This window comes from Castor canadensis, chromosome 2, assembly GCF_047511655.1.
Source record: "Castor canadensis chromosome 2, mCasCan1.hap1v2, whole genome shotgun sequence".
NCBI lineage: Eukaryota > Metazoa > Chordata > Mammalia > Rodentia > Castoridae > Castor > Castor canadensis.
The window spans coordinates 189220390-189245477 of record NC_133387.1 but is presented as its reverse complement, the minus strand read 5'-3'; the positions used below and the strand labels follow the sequence as shown (position 1 = coordinate 189245477).

At 42.1% G+C, this 25088-nt stretch overlaps 1 protein-coding gene across 1 annotated transcript in view; it reads left to right on the top strand.

Annotated features, from left to right (window-relative positions):
- The first annotated feature begins 229 nt into the window (after positions 1-229).
- Positions 230-25088, top strand: part of Dixdc1 (DIX domain containing 1) — a 63153-nt gene continuing 38294 nt past the window's right edge. The window contains 3 exon segments of the mRNA XM_074066733.1: positions 230-549; positions 22182-22345; positions 22347-22384. Of these exon segments, the coding sequence (XP_073922834.1) occupies positions 490-549; positions 22182-22345; positions 22347-22384 (262 nt within the window). The 5' untranslated portion in view covers positions 230-489.

The window sequence follows — 25088 nt, the reverse complement described above, 5'->3', positions numbered from 1 at the left end:
CGGGTCTGGTGTGTAACTGCATACACGTGCACACGCTGGCGCGACCGCAAATGTGCGTGTGCATGCATGTGTTAATGCACGCCGCGCGTGCACATACTGGCACGCCCGCCTACAGGCCGGGTGCGTGTGTGTGCGCGCGCGCGCGCTCCCGTGCAGGGCGCGCACACGCCGAGCCTCCTGCTGGTCCGCCTTCGCGCCGCGGGCTCTCCGGCACGCAAGCCTGCCGGGCCTCCCGCCAGCGCCCTGCATCCTGCGCGCGCCCAGCTGTTTCTATGGGAACCACTACGGCGCGGGCCGCTCAGGCAGAGGCCCCCGCGCGAGCATGCCCAGTGCAAGCCGCTAGTTTGGCTCGGGTCTAGGTTTCCAGTAAGTGGCATGCGGGACTCGGGAGAGGTCCCCAAGAGCTGAGCCGAGAGCCTTTGTGTGCAGAGGGAGGAGGCGGCGGCGGCCGCCCGGCTGCGCCCCCGCCCGGGGAGCGCCGCAGGAACAATGCTAGCCTGCCTGACCCGCGGGAACTTACTGGACGTCCTGCAGGAGGGCTTCAATGAGGTAACGGTCCCGTCCCTCACACTCCCCGGTGCCCCTCCCCCGAATGGGGTCCTTTTCGGTCCCCATCCTCTCGGGGGACCCCGGAGCAAATCGCCCGCCCCACCCCAGGGGCCTAAGGGCGTGGGGGCGCGGTGCAAACCCGTGAACCTGCAGAAATCAAAAGGGCCGCCGGCCCCCGGCTACGCTGAGCGATGACCTTCCTCGGTGGCTTACCTGAGCCCAGAGGTCGGGACCGCAGATTCAGAAGGCACCGCTTCCAAGAGCGGTGGTTTGCTCGCGCCCCCGGATTCTCCCCCGGGAATCCTCGGGGAGGCCCGGAACAGAAGGCAGAAGTACTCATTCTATTTCTGGAGCTAAGCAGCGGAGGCAAGGAGGGTGGGGTGGCGAAGCATTGGTAGAAAGTTTGGGAGGGCAGCAAACGGGGGTGGTCCACACCAAGCCCTCTCCACGTGCGAATCCCCTCCTGAATCCCGGGCGGTGGATGTGCAGAGAGGAGCTACCTGGAGAGAGGGGGCCAGCGTTTGCTGAGCCGGCGTGGGAGCCAGGATGGAAGGTCCATGGGGACCTCCATCTGACAGGGTTGACGCAAGGTCGTTTTCTCCTAACAGGTTTTCTCACGGTTCTGTTACCTCTTCCATTTGCTTCTCTGACCCAGGCAATTCTGCCTTGAGACCCTTCCCCTTGCCATAATCTCCCCTCTGTTTTCCCTGGCTGCTTTTCCTCACTCCATTGGGTTGCCTTTTCCCCAGCATCCAGGGAGACCTACCCAGTCAGTTGCATCTTCCTTTCCCCTCTCTCCTTTTCTTTCCACCTCTCCCTTTCTTCCCTGTATTTATGTCTGTTTCCTAAATGTAAGGGTTTTTGTTGTTGTTTTGTTGCTGTGCTGGGTATTGAACTAGGACCTTGGGGATACTGGCAACTGCTGTACCACTGAGCTAAGCCCCCAGCCCTTAAGGTGGTTGTTGTTTTTTTTAAACAAGTTTGTAGTCAAACAACATTTTTTTGGGTGCTAGGAATTAAACCCATGGCCTCACACATGCCTTTCCTAGCAGATGATATACCACTGAGCTACACCCTCAACCCCATTCTCTTCTTAAACATGAACACTGAGAGCAAGATGGAAGTGCCTTTGTCCCCCACCCCCCCTCCCCAGGTGTAGCCATTCTCATGAATCTGTGTATAAGATTTTCTTTTACAGCTGCACTACAGACTCTTTCCTTGATTCCTGTTTCTAATTAAGAAGTCCTGCAGCGTGACCTGCCTTAGAACCTTCCCCAGTTCTGGCCCCTATGTCCCAGCCTTGTTCCTGACACAGAGAGGAGAACTGCAGAGATGCTGTCCCAGCCTAACCAACTGCGTTGGAATTTTCCTTTGGCTGAGGGGTGTCACAATCTCCATTGAAGGGCAGAGCTTGCATCCTGCCTGCACTGCAGGACTCCTCATCTTTGCACCATTTTTGTCTGAACACTTGTTAGGGGATTGTTAACAAAGAGCTACACACTGAGGGCCAGGAAGTCTACCTCTTTGAGAGCTTGCAGTATTCCTGGTTCTTCTTTTCTCACTCTCTGCTTTTGGGCCACCCCTAGTCCTTAGCTGCATAAGTCTAACTCATCCACCAATTGTGGCATAAACTCTTTGGCCTCTCCCCCTTTTTATTTAAACGAAGGTCCCAGTGTCTGATTAGGAGGAGAAAACCCTCAAGAACCAGTCCTAGGCTTTGCTTTCTGCTGGTTTTCACTTCTAAATCTTTCAGCTGAAGAGCCATGTAAACAAGAGACCTAGCTATCTTTTTCATGCCTTGGTGCTTCCATAAATATCCCCTAGCCTCTAATTCTTGCAAAACAAGGGAAAAGAGGAGTGTGGGAGTTTTTTGTAGTGGTAATGGAGTCTTCCTAAAAACAACAGATGTACAATTTTATAATTAACTCATCTGTAGAATAATGCAGTAATGTTTCTTCTCTGATATTTGTTTTTTCTACTCATTCCATAAACTTTCTTCCAGCCCCTTGCTGCACTAGTGTACATCTTTTCCCTTCTGTTAGTAGATTTGAACTCTGAAAGCCAATAAGCACTTTTTTTTCTCTTGGTGGTACTGGAGTTTGAACACAGGCCTCACGCTAGTTAGGCAGGTGCTCTACCACTTGAGCCACTCTACTAGCCCTGTTTTTGTGTTGGTATTTTCAAGATAGGGTCTCTTGAACTATTTGCCTGTGCTGGCTTTGAATCCTTCTGATCTCTGTCACCTGAGTAGATAAGATTACAGGTGTGAGCCACTGGCTCCTGGCTAGTACTTTTGATAATTCTGAAAAACTGACATCATTGTAATAATAAAAGCAATAGTTTATTCAGCATGAATGGCCCCTTACAATTTAAATAATTCTTTCACATACATAATAAATTTTTAAGTAGTTCTTTTCATGTACAGTATCACATTTAGTGCTACTGAATAATGGTATGACTGGTTACTTCAGATAGGGCTCTGCTTGACCTATTCCAGGCTTCAAGGTTGCTTAATAGATCTAGTAATATTCAATCTCTTGTTAGAAGCATGTGATAAGGATGTAAATAGGGACTTAAAAGCCAGTGTCAGGATATGCTTTAATTCCTCTGAGAAACTCTTGCTACTGCAGCTAAGAATACCACACATGTATCCAGGCACCTCCTGGGAATGATCCAAGTATATCTGAAACTATCCTTCATCACCCAGATGCTTTTATAGTTCTGTGTGGTTAGGGCTGTGACCTCATTCTCTATGGCAGAGAAAACTGCCACAGGAAACAGAGCTATGGCCCTAATTGGTTAATTATAAGAGAACTCTGCAGCAGAGAGAAACCTGTGCTCTGAAGCAAAGTGTGCCTGTCCCCTCTGTTGGCCTGTGTTCTAATCCATATGCCACGATGCATAACTGTGCACGACAGAATTTTCTTCTACCACATATTCCACATGGAACTCTGGTGCCCTCATGCCCAGCAAATAACTCACAAGATTGATCCATGTCATTGATGTCAGTGCAGCCCTTTTATTGACAGTCGATTTTTTTCTGGGAATTATCCATAAATTTTGGCTACTGGCATTCTGTAACCCACCCTGGCTGTCATCTTTTCATCTCCTCTGTTATGGGCTTTTTCAAATTTTTTTGGCGGTACTGGGGTTTGAACTTAGGGCCTTATGCTTGCTAGACAAACACTCTATCCCCTGAATCACTCCACCAGCTCCTTTTTGTGTAGGGTATTTTTGAGATAGGGTCTCACAAACTGTTTGCCTGGGCTGGCTTCGAACTGCGATCCTCCTCATCTCTGCCTCCTGAGTAGCTAGGATTATAGATGTGAGCCACCAGTGCCTGGTTTGTTATGGGCTTTCTATAGTTTACACTTTCCCCATTCTGCATCTGCCTCAAAGCTATTTGTTTTCTCTGCCACTTGGTATTGAGAGTTGTTATATGAACATTGTCCTTTGTTAATGTGCCAACTCTAATTCCTGCCGGTGTTTTTCTGATGACTGAACTTCCTTTAAAAAAACTTTTGTTTGCTTTGGAAGATTTGGATAGACCTGAGATTGTAATATGGTTTTGCCAGTAAGCACTCATTCATTTAGGTACTCAGTCATTTATTAATTGGGTGAAGGGGTGGACAAACGAAGTGAAAGACACTCAGTTCCTGCTTCCAAGAAATTTACAGGGAGACATGGGGCATACTGAAAAGAACATAATGGTATGCTGTCATAAATGTCATAATAAATTGTTTGTGGGCGATCATAGAGATACCTCTTGTTAGTAATCTCATGAAAAGCACTAAACATTCACCAACCTTCTTGCCCACTGTAGCCAGATTTTTTTTTTTCCTTCATGCAGTCACTCACTCAGACATTCTCTGAATTACTGTGTTTATCAGGCACTGTGCCAGGCCCTGAAAATAGAAGTCAAATAACAGAGTCTGTGCCCTAATCGAGCTCAGAGGCCAATGGAGATAAAGTACATGGTTTAGAGTATCATACCAGGGAAAATTGTGGTGATAGAAAAAAAATCTGTTTTGGGGAAGAGTGAACGTCTACCTAGCTGTGGTATGAATGCCAGAGTGGCTGAACCTTGTAGGATTGATTTGTGCAAAAGCTGGTGGACAGGAAGTTGGTTGGCTGAGACTTAACCTTTTGAACACATGATCTGGCAGATTTTCCCTATAGTTTTTCTTCTAGTAGAAAAGTAGAAATTGAGATTTCACATTAAGATTCATTTGCTTCTCAGGTGCAGTGGTGCATGCTTGTCGTCCCTGCTACTCAGAAGCTTGATGCAGGACAGTTGCTTGAGCTCACAAGTTTGAGACCATCCTGAGCCAAATTGAGACCGTGTGTCAATTTTTAAAAATTTATCTACTTTATAGTCTCTGAAAAATAGAGGAAAACCCTTTGTCTGGCCTCATCCCAGTAAGGGGACATCGAGTGAGGAAGAGGATTGGCAGGTGGACTAGCTGTATCGAGCATCCCTTCTGAGTGCTTCATGAGTTCCTTCCATAGGAAGGAAGGCACCATTGGGCCACAGAGCCCTCTAGATGCTTCCACAGTGAATTTCTCTGTGCTTTGCTGTAGAAGTTAAAGGCCTGTTAAGTCTTTAATGTAACAAAGTACCACACCTCTCTGCCTTCTTTTTTTTCTATCCAGACTGATTTCTCCTCTTCCCACCCAGGCTCACTGGCTTTGTTCCCACAGGAGCCAATGCCAGCTCAGCAGATGCTCCCTGGCTGCAAGCTATCAGGCACTTTGTGTTCCTTGTGCTGAGTGATGGGTTGGACAGGCGTGTGGAGAGTGGTAGGACATTGTTTTCTAGATGTCGCTCCCCAGGCAGCTTAGAGGGTCTGGGGAGCACTAAAAATGCTTCATTTGCCACAGTGGGCCTGGTTGTACAGATCAAAGGCCCAAACTGACACTCTCCTGAATGCATTTCTGTGTTTGTTATCTCCTAAGCCAGTCCCTACAGGCGTAGGAGAAATGGTCATAGACATAACCTTCTGTAGCTAGAGGTAGTAGGAGGATGGGATTAGCTCCATCCTGTTTCTAGGATAAGGGACACCATACACTATAGAGTGATAGCCTCATTCATTCATTCATTCATTCTCATGCGTTAATTGAACACTTACCTTGTAACATGTACTTATGAAGGAACAGAGACTATTTAGGAAACGCAACTAATGGAAAATTAAAAATAAGGTTAGGGAATGATATCTTTCTGATAAATTATCCTTTGATCACAGGACTAAATACTAATATGAAGAGCCCTGTCTATAAGATAAAGAAGACATTTGGTGATATTTTTTCTTGTGAATGTAATTTTTACCTAAGTAGCCACCAAGTATGATGAACAAAGAGCTTTTCCTGGTTCAGTAAAGGCTTGAAAGAGTTACTAGAAAAGAAATATAATATTGTGCTTTTTTACTGGCAGAATTTAGGCCAGTCATAACTTAAGGTTTCCAAACTTCCGGTCCTGGTTTCCCAGCAACTTCGTGCCCCCATCTGTTCACCTTCTGCTGCTGGAGGGTCTCAGAATTCCAAACAGGTATCTGGTTTCACAGTAAAACTAATTTCCTTCTTGTGCCATTCATGTCTCCTCCTGGACCACAAAAAACTTGCTGCCTTTCTTGTTTGCCAGCAGGGAGCCATGAGCGACTTCTTGGATGCTCCTACCCTGGGAACACAGACTTCCCTGGTGAAACCCACTCAGTGCTTTTGCAACTCTAACCAAACAAGTCCGCTGTAGGAATTCTCTTTGACCTTGAGTTTTGGAGCAAAGAAAAACAGAAGGAAAGCTACATTTGGCAGCAAGAAACCTTGCAAGGTCAACATTTCCTACTCAAATGAAGAACGTGGACAAAATTGTCTAGACTGGAAGAGTTTTAACACCAGTTGTAGGGTTATGTGGAGTGTCTTGGAAGACGCTGATAGAGACCAGGTCTGATAACGGGGTTCCAGTCTCATCAAGCCAAATTCCTCAGACAGCTTAGATCATTGCTGCATCTACTTCTTCCTTCCCCTAACCCCTGACCCCTGACTCAGAGCATTATAATAAGGCCCTCGGTGGTTCTAGAATTCTGCAGCATACTGGCATCCTTCCAGCTTCCCCAGAATGAGTTAGAGATCAAACTTGAACTGAGATTAGTGCTACATGGTCACCAGCATAGTATGTATTAACTGTCTTGCTTTTTTAAAAATTTGGTTGCAAGTGTCCAGAACCCAACTTGAACTAGAAGAGAGAGGAAGTGGAGTTTACTGATTCATGGAATCCAAGGAAAATCTGAAAATCTAAACCACAGAAAGGGCAGGTAGGGGCACAGCAGAATCTGGGACACAGTGGAAAGCAAGAACTCAAACACTGGCAGGATGTCTCCCCTTCCCTCCACTTTTTTCTATCTTTTTTTATTCCTTCTACACGCTCTTGAGTGGCAGCTGATGGCAGCATCTAAGTTTTCTACCTTCCAGCTTTGAGGGGGTGGGGAGGAGACAGGGGAGGGACTGATTCACTTCCTAAATGCCAGTTCAAAGCATTCCAGGGACTGGCTGGTCTGGACCCACCAGCTTAGACAGATGAACCATCTACAGGTCTAGTGGTGGAGGAGGGATGTAGCCCCACCACTGTATACAGAGAGGCAGCTCTCTCTAGACAGGGAGTGTATGTGAGCCAGGCAGTTACCCTGAGAGTGTTACCTATGCTACTGTCACAGGCCTGGCCAGAATTGGTCACGGTCCCACTGTGCCTCTCCAGCTGTTGTTGGAAACAGGCTGGGCATGTTCAAGGTAGTCTTCATGTTCTAGATATTTTCATTTTGCTGAACCTGTTGCATCTTTCTTTACTGAATAATAGACTTATAGAATGATAGGTTTTTCTGGTGTGTATTATGTGGGTTTTTTGTTTTTAATGCCTTCTTGCTGTTAAGCTGCCTTAGATGCAAGGTCATGGGGAGAAGGTTGTAGGGTTGGTGGGAGGTTTAGAGGTAGAGAAAAAAAGAGGGTGAATAAGCTAGGGCCTGAACCCTGACCCTGGTCCTACCCAGAGAAGATCTGCTTTCCCTATATAAAATATCTGGTTTTTACATGTTACAATTTTAAAAAAATTATAAGGCAAAAGAAGGAGAACAAACAAAAAACTATTAGTCCAGCACCTGCACAGTAATAGACTTTTGAAAAAAAAAACACATTTTTTCCCCTCTGCTGCAAATAAGTTCTAATCTATCATTAAAACCAAACTGCAGAGAGCCACTCCTCACCCAGGCTCTTCTAAGATAAGCATCTTTGTGGGAGAAGTGGGTGATGTGTGTACTTTGTCCTTTGAGTCAGGTTTTTCAGAGCCAGCAGCAGGCATTTGCAGCAAGAAGCAGGTCTTGTCAGCACCCTGGGTGAGAAGTAGCTATCTTGAGACCACTGGGAGACAGACTTTCAGTTTAGATGTCTGCTCCCCGGATTGGACTATCAGAGAGGGGTAAGACCTACAGAAGGGCAGTAAAGCCCTTCATCTAGGGAGAATTGTCTCCCATAATTGTGAAGCTCTGATCACTCAACTAAATGTCATTTAACAGATCCACGACAGTATGAGACCTAGTAATGACATGCCAAACCCTTTCTTTCTTCCATCCTCCCTCTCATCCTCCCTCCCTCTCTCTCTCTCTTTCTTTCTTTTGGGGGGAGGTGTTGGGGTTTGAACTCAGGGCCTCGTGCTTGCTAGGTAGGCGCTCTACCAGTTCAGCCACTCTGCCAGCCCCTTCCAAACCTTTTTTTCCCCTCTAAAATTAATGATTTAATTGGAGACAAGCTCATCAGTTTTTTTAAGTGACATAAACCTGGACAGAGCACTAAGTAACGTCTGCACCTTAATGTCTACCACTGTCCATCAAGGACATAAGGATCCACGATGCTGATGGTCTAGCCTCCCAATCCCCAAACCATCCCCACTGTTCCCTTCCATGTTGCTTAAACAAGGGCACATTCCGAGGCCACAGCCGGAACTTTGACGATGGTATTGCCCACCCCTGAAATTTTAAACTCCGAAACTCTCACTGTGCTCAAAATCCTAATTTTCACACTCTACTTTCCCATTACACTTCTTTTTTTTTCATTCCATCAAATTCTTTCCTTTCTATGCGCTCAGCTTATCTGCTCTTCTGATTTCTTCTCCCTGGCTCAGACTGCATGCCCAGTCGCTTGAAGTACATTTTCACCATCACCCATACTCCCTTTGCCCAGTGACTATGCCCACTCTGACCACTCCCAGCTCTAGAAGAGCCCGTTCTTAATTTCCTCCACTCATGACCCAGGCCTGCTGAGTAAATCACATGACCTTGCTGACTGACTCAGTACACCATCATGATTCCCAGCCCTAGTTGGGTGCCTGGTGCTGCTAGGGCATCATCAGTGTCACTGTTTTCTCTGGCTTCCCGAAGGATCTGCTCCAGACCTCAGTCCCTTTCCTAGTCCCTTCACTCTTGCTGTCCCTTTCTCTCTCAGCAGATCAGCTTGATCAGATCATGACCAAGTGGGCCTGGGCTCCAGCTTTCTCTTCCCACCGCCACATTCCCAGCAAGCTGCTGTCCTGAGCAGCGAAAGTGCCTTCTCTTCTCCTGTGAAACCTTGCCACACAATTTTGCTCTTTTCATGTGTTTCTTCCTCACTGACCCCCTCACATCAGCGTACAAAAACCTAAAACCTAAAAAACCTTCCCTCCCCATCCCACCTTCCTCTCCAGCTCCCACTCTGACTCCTCCCCTGGCTGCTTCTCTGTTCACTGCCATCTGGATTGAGCCCTGCTGCTTTGCAGTATCTGTTCTCTGAAAGGTCACCAGGGCCTGTTATTCTTATATCAAATGCCTTTCCAGTCCTCAGCCTGAGTTTTCTTTTTTCTTATTAGCATATAATAGTTGTGCAGGGGTGATTCATTGTGGCATTTGCATGTAGATTCACTCCCTCCATCATTCTCCTTCATCCTCTCCCCCTTCTTAGAACAATTTCAATAGGTTTCATTGTTCTGTCTTCATACACAAAGTACATTGCCATATTCAACCTCCTTTTACCTTCGTCCTATCTTTTTCTTCTTTTTGAGACAAGGTCTTGCTATGTAGCCCAGGCTGGCCTTTAACTCTTGATCCTCCTGCCTTTGCCTTCTGAGTACTGGGATTACAAGTGTGTGCACCACACCCAGATTTCGCCTGATTTTTCTGCAGCATTTGACCTTATTGCCCGCCTGCTTTAAAATTCTCTTCTCTCTGGATCCTCACATATTACTCTCTTCCGATTCGTCTTCTGTCTAAAACATGCTAGACTAAATTTATTGTTGCTCATTTTATTTTACTTGTCCTTTTAATGTTGATAAATCCAAACTTTCTTTGTTATGGTAGAAATAGTAAATTCTTGGGAGTAACAGGGAGTGGATTCAGATCCCTGTTTGAGCACTTATCAGCACTATGACCTTGAGTAAATTTTCCCATATGAGAAATGGGTCTCAGACTAGTGATTTTTAATGATTGGGAGTGATGATTAAAGGAGATAGTGTAAAGAACCACTGCTTCCTTCAATGGTGGACAAGACTTGGCACTCAGTGCATTTGAGTTCCTCTCTTTCCCTTAAGTGCCCCACTTCCCTTTCCTTCTCTTGCTGCACAATTTCTTACAGTTTACCTTACATTGGGGTAAGCTTTGGGTGAGATTGTGGAGCCCAGGAGTTGGAGTGAGCACTGAGTACAAATTCTTACCCTATGGCTGATAAGTGGGCATGTTGGTTTTCATGTCTGTAAAATAGGAATATAGTCCCTCATGGGATCAGTGTGAGGTGTGGGGAATGTGAAAATATGAGGTCAAGGGCTCAGCAAATTCCTGGCATGTAGTAAGTGCTCAGTAGAGGGCAGTTGCCTCATTTGCACAGTTAGTATCTGACTTGCAAACTTACACGTAGATACTTCCAAATGTATCTTCTGCCCACCACAGCTCTTGTGCTTGGGACTATTTTTTGCCAACTGTCTGTGGAACATGTCTACCCTGGTGTCCTACAAATAATTTGGACTCTTGATCAAAACTGAACTATCTGCTTGTCCCCAGCCCTGGCTCTCCATGCAATCTCCATCTCACTTAAAGCACCACCAGTCAGCCCAATCACTCAGGTGTGACTTTTCGGATGACCTTTTTGTCACTGCCTGTATTCTATTAGTTACCTCTGACTTGTTTTTGGCATTTGTCCTTTTCTGACTGCTACTGCTTCTGTTTAGTCTCCCATCTTCCTCCACTTTAATTACTGCTTTACCTCCTCGTTGGTTTCTCCCAAGCTGTGTGCTCCCCTTCCATCCCTGTGTCCAGGACGTCCTTTCTAGGATGCAGGCTCAACAGTTTCACTCTCCTGTTTCAGCACTCCACACTTTCCTGTTGAAGGTCTGTAAGCCTAAAGTCTGTAAGTGCTGGGAGATCTGTGCTCACCCATTTCTCCATCATCATCACCTGCCCCCAGCACCTCTGCCACACACTGGCTCATTAAGTGACTGCTCCTCTATGATGCCTGATGCCTTTATGGCTCTTGTCTCCTCTGCCCCTTCCTTTGTCCTGTTGGCAAACATCCCCTTTCTTCTTGACTCTTCCTGACTCCTTATCTCCCATCCTGTTCCTCCTTTCCTGCATTGGTGGCATTTTCCAGCGCAGCAGTAATGGCTTTGACACATATTTCCTTGTGTGTCTAGAAGCTCTGGCCTGTGTACAATGCCTGGCCGATTGTAGGGACACAAGAAATGTTGGTTTGAGTCAATGAGTGGCTGGAATGACAAGATCTTATAGACTAAATCTAAGAAGTTGACATTTATTAAAGGTAGATGTAGATAAAGGAAACCAGTTTTATAAGTACAAAGATAGAGTTGTGGTTTAACAGCAGAATGTGTTAAAAATTACTTCAGTGTGAGTCAACCATGTGAGGTGATGACAAAATAAACAAAGAAAAAGCAGAAAAGAGAAGAATGTGAACTATTTTGAATGAGGAAGCTTGAGTATTTGGTTTTACACTTAAAATACCGTGTTGGTTCTAGGCATCAGTTTTAGAGGGTCTTACCCCAAAAAACAATAATTCTTGGAATTGCCTTGTTTTTAAGTTTTTTGGAAAAATTACCCAAATAGACAAACCATTAGCTAACATGATCAAGAAGAAAAAGGGAGAAAGTACAAACATACAAAATTAGAAATGAAAATGGGAAGATAGCCATTGAAACAGGAAAAAAATTACAAAAGACTTTGCAGGCCTCTATGTGAACACACTTAAAAACTGATGAAATGGATAATTTCCCAGGGAAATACCAGTTACCACAATTGGTAGAGATATAAAGTTTAAATAGACCAATTTCTGTAGAAAAAATAGAGAACCTTACTAAGAAATTATTTCTTTAAGAAAAGTCCTGGGCTAAGATGATTCATAGAGCAGTTCTGTTAAACTTTCACATATCCCAATGCCCTATAAATTATTTCAGAGCATTGTAAATAAAGGGAAAGTTCCCAGTTGCTTTTATGAAATAAATATAATGTTGATATCTAAATATTAGTGTAAAAAAGAAAGCTGTAGATTAATAAACATCTGTGAAAAAGTATAAGATATAAAGCTCTGATAGTTTATTACTCAACAGAAACCAATACTGCTTTAAAAATATAATTTATGACACGGCATGGTGGCTCACGCCTGTAATACCGCTATTGGGAGGCAGAAATCAGGAGAATTGTGGTTCAAGGCCATCCTAGGCAAAAAATTTAGCAAGACCCCATCTCAACAAGCTGGGCATGGTGGCACATGATCCCAGCTTCATGGGAGGCATAGGTAGGCCAGCCCAGGCTAAAAGCACAAGACCCTGTGTGAAAAATAACCTAAAACACAAAGGGCTGGAGGTGTGGTTCACACTGTAGAGGACTCGCATACCAAGCATGAGGCTCTGAGTTCATGCCCCAGTGCTGCTGTCCGTGTGTGTGTGTGTGTGTGTGTGTGTGTGTGTGTGTATGTATGTGTGTATGTGTGTGTATGTATGTGTGTGTGTGTATGTATGTGTGTGTGTGTGTGTGTATGTATATTTCACTATTATTAGGTGGAATGAGTTCTGATAATACAAAGTAGGTTCATTATTAGGAGACTCATTAATAATCCTGTACTATATTAATAAGTCCCAGGGAACAATCACAGAATTATAAGTGCCAAGAAATCTTTTGTCAAAATTCAACATTCACTCTTTATAAAAACATTCAGTAAATAGGGCTTGATAGGTACTTTCTTAAAATGATTTTAAAAACATACCTTAGTACCAAAAACAGTGACTTACTAATTTGGGCATCATTGCAAGTATTTTCTCTATCTCTAGAAACAGGAAGAATGCCCGGTACCTCCACGGTTATTCAACACAGTGCCACTGGCATTTGACCATATATTTAAACCAAAGAAATTGTTTAAGGGCATCAGGCTTAGTAAACAAGGCAAACTCTTTTTGTAGATGATATGATAGTAATACTGGAAGCTATAGAGAACTAGTGAGAAACTCAAACACTAGAAGGTAAGGCAACAAGATAGAAAATCAACATAATCTGTAGGCTGCCTGTACACAAACAGTAACCGGTTGGAGAACATAATGGTAGAGGAAAACCTCTTTGTGGTTTTTGAGACAGGGTCTCCTGTGCAGACCGGGTTGGCCTTGAACACATAGTCTTCCTGCTTCAGTCTCCTGAGTGCTAGGATTGCAGGTATGCACCATCATACCCAGCAAGAAAACCTCATTTGCAATTGCATCAGAGAGGATTTAACACTTAGAAATGAACTTAACAAGAAATGTGCAAACTTTAAAACTTCTGCAAGACAGACTTGAACAAATGGAACAATGGCCCCTGTTCTTGAATAAGTTTATTCAACACCATAAGCATGTCTGTTTTCCCTTACGTTGATTTTTAAGTTTAGACAGTCCCAATCAAAATCCAGCAATCATTTTGAGAAAATTAGACAAGTTGATACTGAAGTTCATATGGAGAAATAAATAGCCAAGAATAGTCAAGAAAACACTAAGAAAATATGCAGGGGAGGGAGAAGGAGTAGCCCTACCAGACATTAAAATATACCATGTAGACTGTTCAGCACTGGTAAAGCTGAAGCAGGAGGAGCAAGAGTTCAGGGCCTATCTGGGTTACTTAGCGAATTTGAGGCCAGCCTGGGCTGCATATCAAGACCCTATCATTCATAAAACAAACAAGCAAAATAAAAGACAGACTTGTGTAACACATTGTGGTGCTAGTGCATGAATAAACACAGACAAGTAATATGGAATAGAAAGCTCAGGAATAAGCCCAAGAATTTATGGGAATTTCATATGCGATAAAAGTGACATCTCAAGTCACTGGAATAAAAAGAAACTACATTTTTATAAGTGGTGCTGGAATGGAGGTTAGCCATTTGGAGCAAGGTAAGTCAGATCCGTATTTCACACCATATACCAGAATAAACTCCAGATGGATCTAAGATTTAAATGCAAAAATGAAATCAGACAAGACCTAGAAAAAGATGGGTAAAATTTTCTTTCGTCTCTTGTTAGGCTTTCTAACTATGACTCAAAATTCAGAGGCAATAAAATAATAAATTTTGTTATAATAAGAATAAAAACCTTTTCATTGCCAAAAGAAAACCCCATCATAAACAAAGTGACAACTGATGACCAGGAAAATACCTGCCACAGATATCCAAACAAAGGGCTCACATTCTTATATGAATGAGTACTTAAAATGGGGGGGGCCAAAGGACCAAAAACATTAATAAAAAATGTGAGGAAGACAGTAACAGACAACATTCATATTGATATCAAAGATGAAGCTACAGCACAGATTCCAAAACCTTCAGAAAGAGGTTCAAACTTATTATAATTAAAGAAATGGAAGTGAAAACACCACTAAAGTATGATTTCCTACCTAACACATTGGCAGAAATGCTATGGGAAAACAGGTACTCCCATGCATTACTAATGGGAACAACCTTTATGGCAAGGATTTCGGCAATGTTTAAGAAATTAATTACTCACTTGCCTTGTGACCCTGCAATCTCACTTCTTAAAATCTACCCTGGAGATCAACACCAGTCAGCATGAAAATATGTATGTGCAAAGTTACTTATTGCAGCTTGTTTGTTATGGCAAAAACAATCTAAATTCCCATATGTAAGAGAGTGGTTGAATACATTATGTATAGTATATCTGCACAACGGCGGGTACCGTATGGCCGTAAAAACAAATGAAGATCTCTATAAGTGATTTCTAGGATACAGTAAGTGAATGTTAAGTGAAATGAAGTGAAAAATGAATATCGTTTAAAAAAATACCATATTTTTCACGTAAGAAAGAAAAACCTGTTTTTTCCATGGGTAAACTGGAAACAAATGAGATTATTTATCTACGGTAGGTGGATAGGAATGGGGTGCAATTGAATAGAGAAAAGGGAATGGTATAGGAAGAATAACAGGAATGACACTTTTTGAATTTTATTTATAGCTTTGACTTTTAGAACTATGTTGTTTCAACTACCCCAAATATAATTATTCCAGAATATGTCAAAATGTGGTGGGAACCCAAAACAGTATCAAACAAGGCTAACTGTAGAACAAATGACTATCAACCACAACAGAAGTGGTAAAAAAGAAGAACTAACCAAAGTAATTTGAGAATGTACTTTGACAGGGCCAGGGCATGACTCAAGTAGTAGAGCTCTTGCCTAGCAAGGACGAGACCCTGAGTTCAAATCATAGTACTGACAAAAAAAAAAGTGCTTTGACTGTATACCACAAAGCTAGAAACAAAAGAACTGTACACAGATAATGCATCCTGGCTAGTAAGTTTATTTTTCACAAAGTATAGGTTAGTAAGTCTGAAACTATGTGTATTCTAGGATTGAGCAAATAAATAAATACAGTATAACTAGTAAAAACCAGGTTTCTCACCTTTGGAGAAAGGAGCTAAAAATAAGAAAAAAGTAAAGAAAAGGATGCACCTGTGATGCATATGTTTCCTACTTGATATATTGAGAGGACCTAGATTTTTTTTAATCCCAGTAACAATGAACATATGTCACACCCAAATCTTGGATTCTCAAAACTATCCTCCAGTTAAAGGAACCAGAAAACCGGGTATGGTGGCTCGGGCCTTAACACTAGCACTTGGGAAGGTGAGGCAGGAGGACTGCAAATTTGACTCCAGTGAGCTACATATCGAGACCCTGTCTCAAAAACAAAACAACCCACACTTCTTTTGAGAAATAGCTAATTCTAGAGTTGAGGCAGGAAAAATATAAGATGAGGAGCCTGGAATATTGTATGATGTCAAGAGATAAAGGAAATGCTAGAAAAAAATGATCAAATTGGATGATCTGCTTGGGGTGATTTGAAATCAGGATGTCAGATACACCCTCGTGGTCCTAGCTGTATTACTCACAGTAACCAACAGGGGGAAGCAACCCAGTTGTTCTTCAATGAATGGATGCTATATGCATACAATAGCACACTCTTCAGACTTAAAACAGAAGATCGTATCACATGCTCCAACGTGGATAAACTGAAGGACATTATATTAGGTGAAGTAAACCAGTTGCAAAAAGGCAAAAGACTTACATGAAGTACCTACAGTAGTCAAATTAGTAGAGATATAAGGTAGGATGGTGGTTGCCACAAACTGGAGGAGGGGGAAGTGTGGAGTTGTTTAGAAGGTACAGCGTTAGCACTGCAAAATGGAAAAGGTCTGTAGATTCATTGCACAGCAAAGTGAATGCACTTAACGTTACTGAACTGTTTACTTTAAAATGGTTTAGACAGGCACGGTGGTGCAGAGCTGCCAGCACTTGGGAGGTGGAGGCACAAGGATCATGAGTTCCAGACCAACCTGAGCTACATAGCAAGACTGTCTCAAAAAAACAAAAAACAAAACAAAACAAACCCCTGTCCCTTAAAAAAAAAAGAGAAGAATAGTTAAGATGGTAAATTTATATTTATTGAGGTTTGAACTCAAGGCAAGCACTCTACCACTTGAGCCATGCCCCAGCCCTTTTTGCCTTAGTTTGTTTTTAGTTTAGTTTCCTTTTGCCTAGGCTGGCCTTGAACTGTGATCCTCCTACCTCTACCTCCTGAGTAGCTGGGATTACAGGTGTATACCACTATGCCCAACACTTACATTTTTTAACTCATAATTTTAAAAAATGACCTAGGTATGTGATAAGGATACAGGAATGAGCAGTGGCTGCCAAACCTGGAACAATTTGAGCAGCATGATAAATAATGATAATAATTGATAATAGAATAAAGAAATAAAAATAAAATACCAATGGACTCATACTCACATAAATAAATAACTGAGGAAAAAGAAAGAGCTTGTCCTTACAGTAAGAATCCCAATTGATAAATACAGAATCAATGATAAAATTTAAAAAAACCATCATTTGGGAAACCCAATAGTAATTATTGGTGCTGGAAAGAAAAACCAATGGGATAGTAAATTTAAAGTGGATGGGTAAGGTAATGATGAGAAAAAGTATATTTTCTTAGTTTCAAAGCAACTTCCCATAAGATATTTATTAATTACAAAAGAAAAACTAGCTTTACAGTAAAGAAACTGGTAGACGCTACCTAAACCAAGTGGTCAAAGTTAACCTCACCAGTGACATGATGCATTGACATTGTGTAGCTTTTGAGATGAAGCACATGGAAGGGCACAGTGTTCTTGACAGAAATTCATAACTGAATAATGATGAGAAAACTTCAGACAAACCCATATCGAGGCATTCTCTAAATTACTGGCCAATAGTCTTCAAAAAATTGTCAAGGTCCTGCATAGCAATTCCAAGGTCCTGCGTTCAAACCCCAGACTTGTTCTTCCCCCCTCCCAAAACAAAAAGTCAAGGTCAGGAAAGACAAAGACTGAGCCAGACTGGAGAAGACTAAAGAGACACAACAGCTAAATGTAGTGTGAGATTTTGGATTGGATCCTGGACTGAAAAAAGACATCAGTGGGACAGTTGGTGACATTTGAATAAGCCATAAGAAATGGTAAGCGTTTGAGGAGATGAAATGTGTTTTTTACCTGGTTTAAACATTATTTATACATGTATTGAACATAGCAGGGTACTCCATTAGTGTGAACAACTTTTGTTTTTATGTGTCAGTTAAAACAATTTAAAAAACCCAAAATTTGAATAAGGTCTCTAGATTGTGTCAGTGTTAAGTTTCCTGTTTTGACCATTGTACTGTGGTTATGTAAGGCGTAAATAGTTTGGTTACCTGAGCAACAGATATAGGGGAACTCTTGATTCTGTTACCTTTTTGTAAGCCTGAAATTATTTCACATGAAAAGTTAAAAAATTAAAAAGTAATACTTAAAAACCAGGCACCTGTAATCCTGCCTACTCAGGAGAAAGAGATCAGAATCATGGTTCGAAGCCAGCCTGGGTAAATAGTTCACTAGATCCTATCTTGAAAAAAACCCATCACAAAAAAGACTGGTGGAGTGGTTCAAAGTGTAAGCCCTGACTGAGTCAAGCCCCATTACTGCAAAAATAATAATAATAATAATACTTAGGGTTTTGAATGACTGTTGGCATAAGTCAACAATATGATCTGGTGGCCAAAGTAGAAAGGCAGGAAAGAAAGAAAGAGGAGGAAGAAGGAAGGAAAAGAAAGAAAGAAATTGCATGAGGAAGCTTCACATCCTCTTTCACTCAGAATATTGTGTTGAGTTCTAAGTGTCAAGGTTTCAGAGAGATTTAGACCAGAAGACAGTAATCCTTGTAACCACGTCATTTTAGACAGTGGTTCACCTTGCCATGCATCTCTGCATGTATCCAAGAGCACGTGAGGGATATTGATATGCCTGGGCCTCGCCCCCACAAATTCCAGCAGGTCTCTGGTAGAGCCCAAGAACTGTTATTTTTTAAACAGCATTCCAGGTGATTCTAAGGGTCACCAGGGATGTGAGCCCCTTGGTTAAGGGAACTGGAATGTTTAGCTAAGAGAAGATTCAAATAAGCTCCGTAGGAAACATATACTTGGGAAAATAAAACGTACCTTTCTCCCAGAGAGAATTTGGTATATTTGGGGTGATGTCTGTTTTCAGAAAGTCTCCTTTGTTGTTGGTGGTGGTGGTGGTGGTGGGTGTGAGTGTGTTGCTGGGGATTAACCCACGGTTCATGCATGCTAGGCAAGTGCTCTCCCACCAAGCTACATCCCCAGCCTTTTCTTTGTTAACTTTTTGTGCAGCCAGATGTGGGAACAGTAGGTGGGATTAAATGTGCATGTGAATCACTAAGACATCCTGTTGAAATAGAAGTTCTGACTTGGTAGAGGTAGGGAAGGATGGGGTATGTGCTTTCTCAACAGGTTCCCAAGTGATGCCCTGCTGCTGACTGATCTGCTGATGTCTACCTTTGAGAGGTAGACAGCCACTTAGTGTAGATCATTACCACACTCCAGTGTGGATGTGGCGGAGGTGGTGGTGTAGACTTAGGTGCATCATCCTGAGAGGTTTAGTGAAGTCCTTTAAACCTCAGAGATGGGCTGGGATGTAGCTCGGTGGTACAGCGCTTGCCTAGCATGTGTGAGGCCCTGGGTTCGATCCCAGCACCAAAAAAGAAAAGACAAAAAAAAAAACCTCTCCCCAAACCTCAGAGATGCACTTTGGCTTGGGAGTTACACATGAAGCCCGTATTTATAGTTCACTATCTAGGTGATCTTGAACAAGTTATTTTACCTTTATTTTGAGTGTCAGTTTCTAATCAGCAAAGTAGATACACTGACATCTTCCTGGCATGTTAACGTTGGAGAAAATGTGTTTAAAGGATCTATGGTAGTCTTGGGACAGGATAGGTGTTCAGAAGAGTGGTGAAGGAGTCCTCTTTTGTGATTAATGTGCATGGAAAGTGCTGTTTGAAACCTCTAATCAGTTTCACATCAGAGACAATTTAATTTTACAGCCAAGAGAAGGCTACGGCTACTTAAGTAGAAATTAACTTGACCTAATGAAAAATGCTTGTTCTTGTCTGTCCTTGCACAATTAACTTCTGTAGTCAGCTCAGGTCTTGGCCAGATGAAATACGACAAATGATTCACTGACTCAAACAAATATTTGTTGAACACCTGTTACTCTAAGAATGAAATAATTCTGAACTATTATGACTCTGCAGAGAGCATATTTCAAACCTTAGCTCTTTTGAGTTCACAGTCTTCTTTGTCTCCTTTCCTCCCTCAGGAAACCCCCTAAAGCTTGGACTTGGGGCTGGTTAATGCTCTCTTAGCACCCATGCACCCTGTTATAGTACTTGCCTCTACCAGCCTTCAAGCTTCTCTGCTCCTCTTCTCTTCCCTTTCTTTCCTGCAAGCTTCTTAAAGTCATGGGACTCTTGATAGCCCCATAACTTAAGATAGTGCCTACACTCAAATTATTGTTGATCCAACTGTGTGATACATGATACCCTTTAGGAGTCTGAGCTGGGTAAGAGAGTTAGGGAAAGGTTTCAAGAAAAGGTATGCTTGAGTTGAGACTTAAAAAGAGATAGCAGGTAGAGGAAAGTGCAGTGGTGAGAAAGCATGGTATCTTTAAGGAACTGCACATGGTTTGGATGTGCTGAGGCACTGGGGATGCATGGAGGAGTAGGGAGAACAGATGGGCTAGCACATGCAGATAAAGGAGATAGGATCTTCTCTTGATAATGGGAAACCAATGAAAGATTCTAAGCAGGAATGTGTACTGAGTTGATAGTGATAGTGGATATAGGAAAATTGGCTAGGAGCTTTATATATAATCCCAGTACTCAGATCTCAGCCGTTATTCTTAGTGCCTTTTCCTTAGATGAGAGTGGTTCACTCCAGAAGTGCCCTTTGCCTGGTCTGCTTTAGGCAGTACTTTGGCTGTGCAATGGGAGCAAACCTTGCAGCATTACATGGTTCAGCTGACTGCTGGGGATGGGTATCTGGCCCATATTAGACAGAAGATGCAGCCATCTCTGTTCTGCAGAGTGCATTAGACAGCAAGAGGCCTTGGTAAATATATGGACCACATTTACTGGATTTTAAAACCAGATCTGGTATGTCCTAACTATGGGGACACTGGAGAGGTTACATAACCTCTCTGAACCTCATCTATAAAAAGGAGATAATACTGACTCTGTAGTGCCTTGTTGAGAATCAGATTGGATGGATGATGGTGATGACAATATGACCATTTAGTAAGCATCATTTGGGCTACAGGCGTGGCTCAAAGCTGTAGAGCACCTGCCTTGTAAGCCCAAAGCCCTGAGTTCAAACCCCACTATCACCACCACCAAAGCAAAAAGTAAGCCATCAACTGTATGTCAGAGCCTGTGCCAAGTATATTCATTGACTAATTAAACATGTATGACACTAAAAATAGTGTTTAGTTTGTGGTAGATACTCAGTAAATATTAGATTTCTCTCTCTCTCCTGCATCCTCCTGGTAATTGTCAGTACAATTTCCTACAGTTTGTCAGTAGCTGATAGATTATTACCTTAGCATTGTCTCTCAATGACTTTATTTATTTCGACGAATCAGCAGAGACCAAAACTAATGAAGATTTAATTTAAGCTCAGGAAGCAGCCAGTGAGTAATTTCTAACATAATTTTCATTTCATTGGGACTTAGAAACAAGCTGTACTTTAACCAAATTATAATGTAATACAGTTAACCCTTGAACTTAATTTTTGGGTTCAAGGTCTTGGGCTACTATGGAAACCAGCAGCTGCCTGGACTATGATGTTGTTTAGGTGCTATTTAGAGGTCAGTGTCCATCTTCTGACCAAATAATTAAAATAAACATCTGAATGCAAGTTCTGTTTCATGGACAAAATGGAATATGTAAAGTTAGCCAAGGGTTGAGATGAGTTAGTTAGATTGTCCCTACCTAGTGGTCTGAAGTAAATGAAAATGCCTCTTGGTCTTAGTATGGGGACCCTGTTCACTGTACTTTTTTTTTTTTCCTTCTCTGTGTCAGTTTTATGTAACCAGATCCTCTTTGACAATATAAAACACAGATTAAAACTAACTCTGCAGCAATCCTAGGATTATGGGCTCAGTAGATTAAATCTTGTGTTGACTGTGAGATGATTTCAGTTAAGTCTCATTCTGAAGAAATCAGCTATGGGAGAGGCACCCCTGATCTTGGTTCATTGTTTATTTCTGGTTCTGCAAGATCAATTTGTAAGAGTGTCACAGGCTATTGTGCACATGGTGTATGAGGGATTATTACTGGAAAGCATGGTGGGTTGTTAGCAGCAGTGATTTCACCCCAAAACTGGCTGAGGTCCTGGGCCCAGCCCACAACACTGTCAACAGAGCAAGTAGGAGTTGAAAGCAGGAGTGATCGTCCTTGATACACTCATCTGTGTCTGCAGTGCCATCCAAGTCAGAGATTATTTTATCTGTGGAGATTAGCATAAAACCAGAGAATTTTGGAACATGCTCAAAGTTTACCACGATGGTATTTTTCTTCTTTCCTTAAAACCTCTTCCTTCTCCTCCTAGATATAGATTATCCTATCCCAGTCTCTCATGTTGCCTTACAGGGTGCACGATAGAGAATAAGATTAATTATGACTCCTTTCCCTTATTTCCACCTTGTTCTTTTCCAGCAACAGCTGCAGGCATATGTGGCCTGGGTGAATGCACAGCTGAAGAAGAGGCCATCAGTGAAGCCTGTACAGGACCTGCGACAGGATCTCCGGGATGGGGTGATTCTGGCATATCTCATCGAGATTGTTGGTCAGTTGGCCCTGGATTCTGATGCGAGCATAGAATGTGACCTTCTTTATCCTCCATATGTCCTTCAAAGCAGGTTGTTTCTTCTTTAGAATGTATGGCAGTGGAAATAGAGAAGACTTAAAATACTTACCCAAGGTTAATTCATTTATTTATTGTCAATAAATGCTATGTGCCAGGCACCGTATTATGTTTGGAAATACATGAGCATTCTACTCTCTTAAGAGTCTCCCAAACTAATTGGAAAGAGTGGAAAGTAAAATCAATTCTGTTGTTGTTCTTAGTATTCTTATGGGATAAGCACAGAGGGGCATACATAGAAGGGACACTCTGCCTGGTCTTAGGGTTAAGGAATGGCTTACCAGAAGAATTGATGTCTAAACTAAGGCTTGCCAAAAGAACCTTTGTCTAAATTGACACCAGAAAAGGAAGTAGTAGCCAGGCAAACAGAGTATATGTTACCAGCAAAAGGACCTCTCTGTGATACTCACTACTATATGCTTAATAAAAGGATTCTTCCTCTTGATGTCCTGGTATCACTCTTACTAGATGGTAACCTTATATCCAGAGAATTTGCCCACAACTCTGTTATTATTTCTCTCATTGAATAGGTAGGTAGTCGTGGTAATCTTGATTTATCTACTTATCTCTGCTGTATAGACTGAGTTATTTAATAGCATGTACAACATTATATGGATATATGGAAATGTCACAATGAAACCCCTTTGTACAATTAATATATGCTAATAGGAAAGAGGAAAAAAGAACTGACAGTATAATTTTTCTGTTTCCACTACCCTTAATCAAGTGCACAAAATAAGTACTCAAACATTTCTTGTTTTATTAGTTAGCTGATCTTGCTTGGAGTCCTTGAGATATGTGGGGCCTGCAAGTGGTATGGAAGAAGCAAGTTTTGTAGCAGGCAGCCAGCCCATCCTTGAATACCTTGGGGCAGCTCATGAACTCATCAGAGTGTGATAGTAACAATGAAATGGAAATGTAGCTGCCAGGATTAAACACTTTCTACCTTGTTTAATTTCACTTAATCTTCACACCCTTGGAAACAGATGTTATTATTCCACTTTCAGGAAGCAAGCTTAAAAGAGAAGATATATTTATTGAGTACTTAGTAGGTAGCTAACTATGATATAGATATAAATATAGGTTGAGTATCCCGTATCCAAAATGCTTGAGACCAAAAATGTTTCAGATTTCAGGGTTTTTTTTTTTTTTTGAATTTAGGTTATTTGAATATAACACTTACTATTAAGCATTATGAATGCTGAAATCTGAAATGCTCCAAATTCTGAATCTTTTTGAGGACCATATGAATTAGTCACAGTCAACCTGCACTATTTTACTCATTTTAAGAGGTGTAGAGAGGCTAAGCAACTTTGCAATGTCACATAACCATGAGAACCAAAGTAGAAGTACAAACCTAGGTCTGCTTTAGTTCCAAAGCCCATTTGAAACACTTACTTCAGTAGGTTGTACTTGGGTTGTCCGGAAATCCAGATGGTACAATACGATATAAATAAGTCAGAAGTGTTTTTTCTGTCTGTATTTCTCCATTCTGGAGGCAGCCAGTGTTAATAGTTTTTTTCATTGCTTTCCAGAGATAATCCTATGCATCTAGAAACAAGGTCAATATATATTCTTATCTTCCCAAACACAAGTCTTTAAATACTATTTTTTTTTAAATTTTTTTGCCAGAGGTGGAACCCGGTGCCTCGTGCATGCTAGGCAAGCACTCTATCACAGAGCTATACCCCCGCCCTCAGTACTACTTTATATTGTGACTTTGCTATTTAGAAATATTTGAGGTCTCTTCCCAAACTTGTATGTTCAGCCGTTAACTTTTCCATGAGTTCTACACATGAATATCCACCATCTCTGCTTGGATGTCTCACATGCAGCTGTAACTTCACATGTCCTGATAGGAGCTTTTGATTTCCTTTCACTCACCAATCTTTGTCTTCAAGGTTTCTTCATCTAAGGAACACATCACATTACCATTCACAAAGTTGTTAAAGCAGAACACTCAGAAAACATTCTTTTTTTTTTAAGACATTCTTAATTATTCTTTTCCTCATGTATCATAGCCAATCCGTCACAAGTACTGTCTGCTTTATATTCAAAATATACTTACTGTCTGACTTCTCAGCAGCCATACTCTCCCACTTTAGACCAAACCATCATTAACTCTTGCCTTGACTATTTTCATCATTTTTCTGACTAACCTCCCAGTTTCTTCCTACGTAATCTGTACCCACACAGATATTATTCCCTTGTCTCAAACTCTCCATCACTCTCTCATACACTTAGAATAGCATTGAGCTCTTTTCGTGGTCCGCAAAGCTGCATGAGCTGGCTGTGCTTAGCTCTCCGAACTCTCTTGGGACTCAACTCCTTGCTCACTCCACTCCAGCCACACTGGTCTTGTTGCTGCTCGTTAGATACACTGAGTTCATTCCACCTTGGGGTGTGTACCTGTGCTTCCTCAGGCTCAGATGCTTCCTCCTCAAATCTGAACCTCTCTTTCTCTATTTAGGCTCTGCACAAATATATTATCAGAGAGGCCATGGTCACTATTTATTCTCATAGACTTACCATTACCTGAGATTATATTAACATTGATTTGTTAACTTGGTTGTTATCTGCCATACCTATGGATGTAAACTCTGTAAGGAAAGGAACTTCATTTACCTTGTTCATTGTTTTCTGTTGGGCCCAGAATAATGCCTGGCACCCAGTGGGTGCTCAATGAATATTTGTTGAAT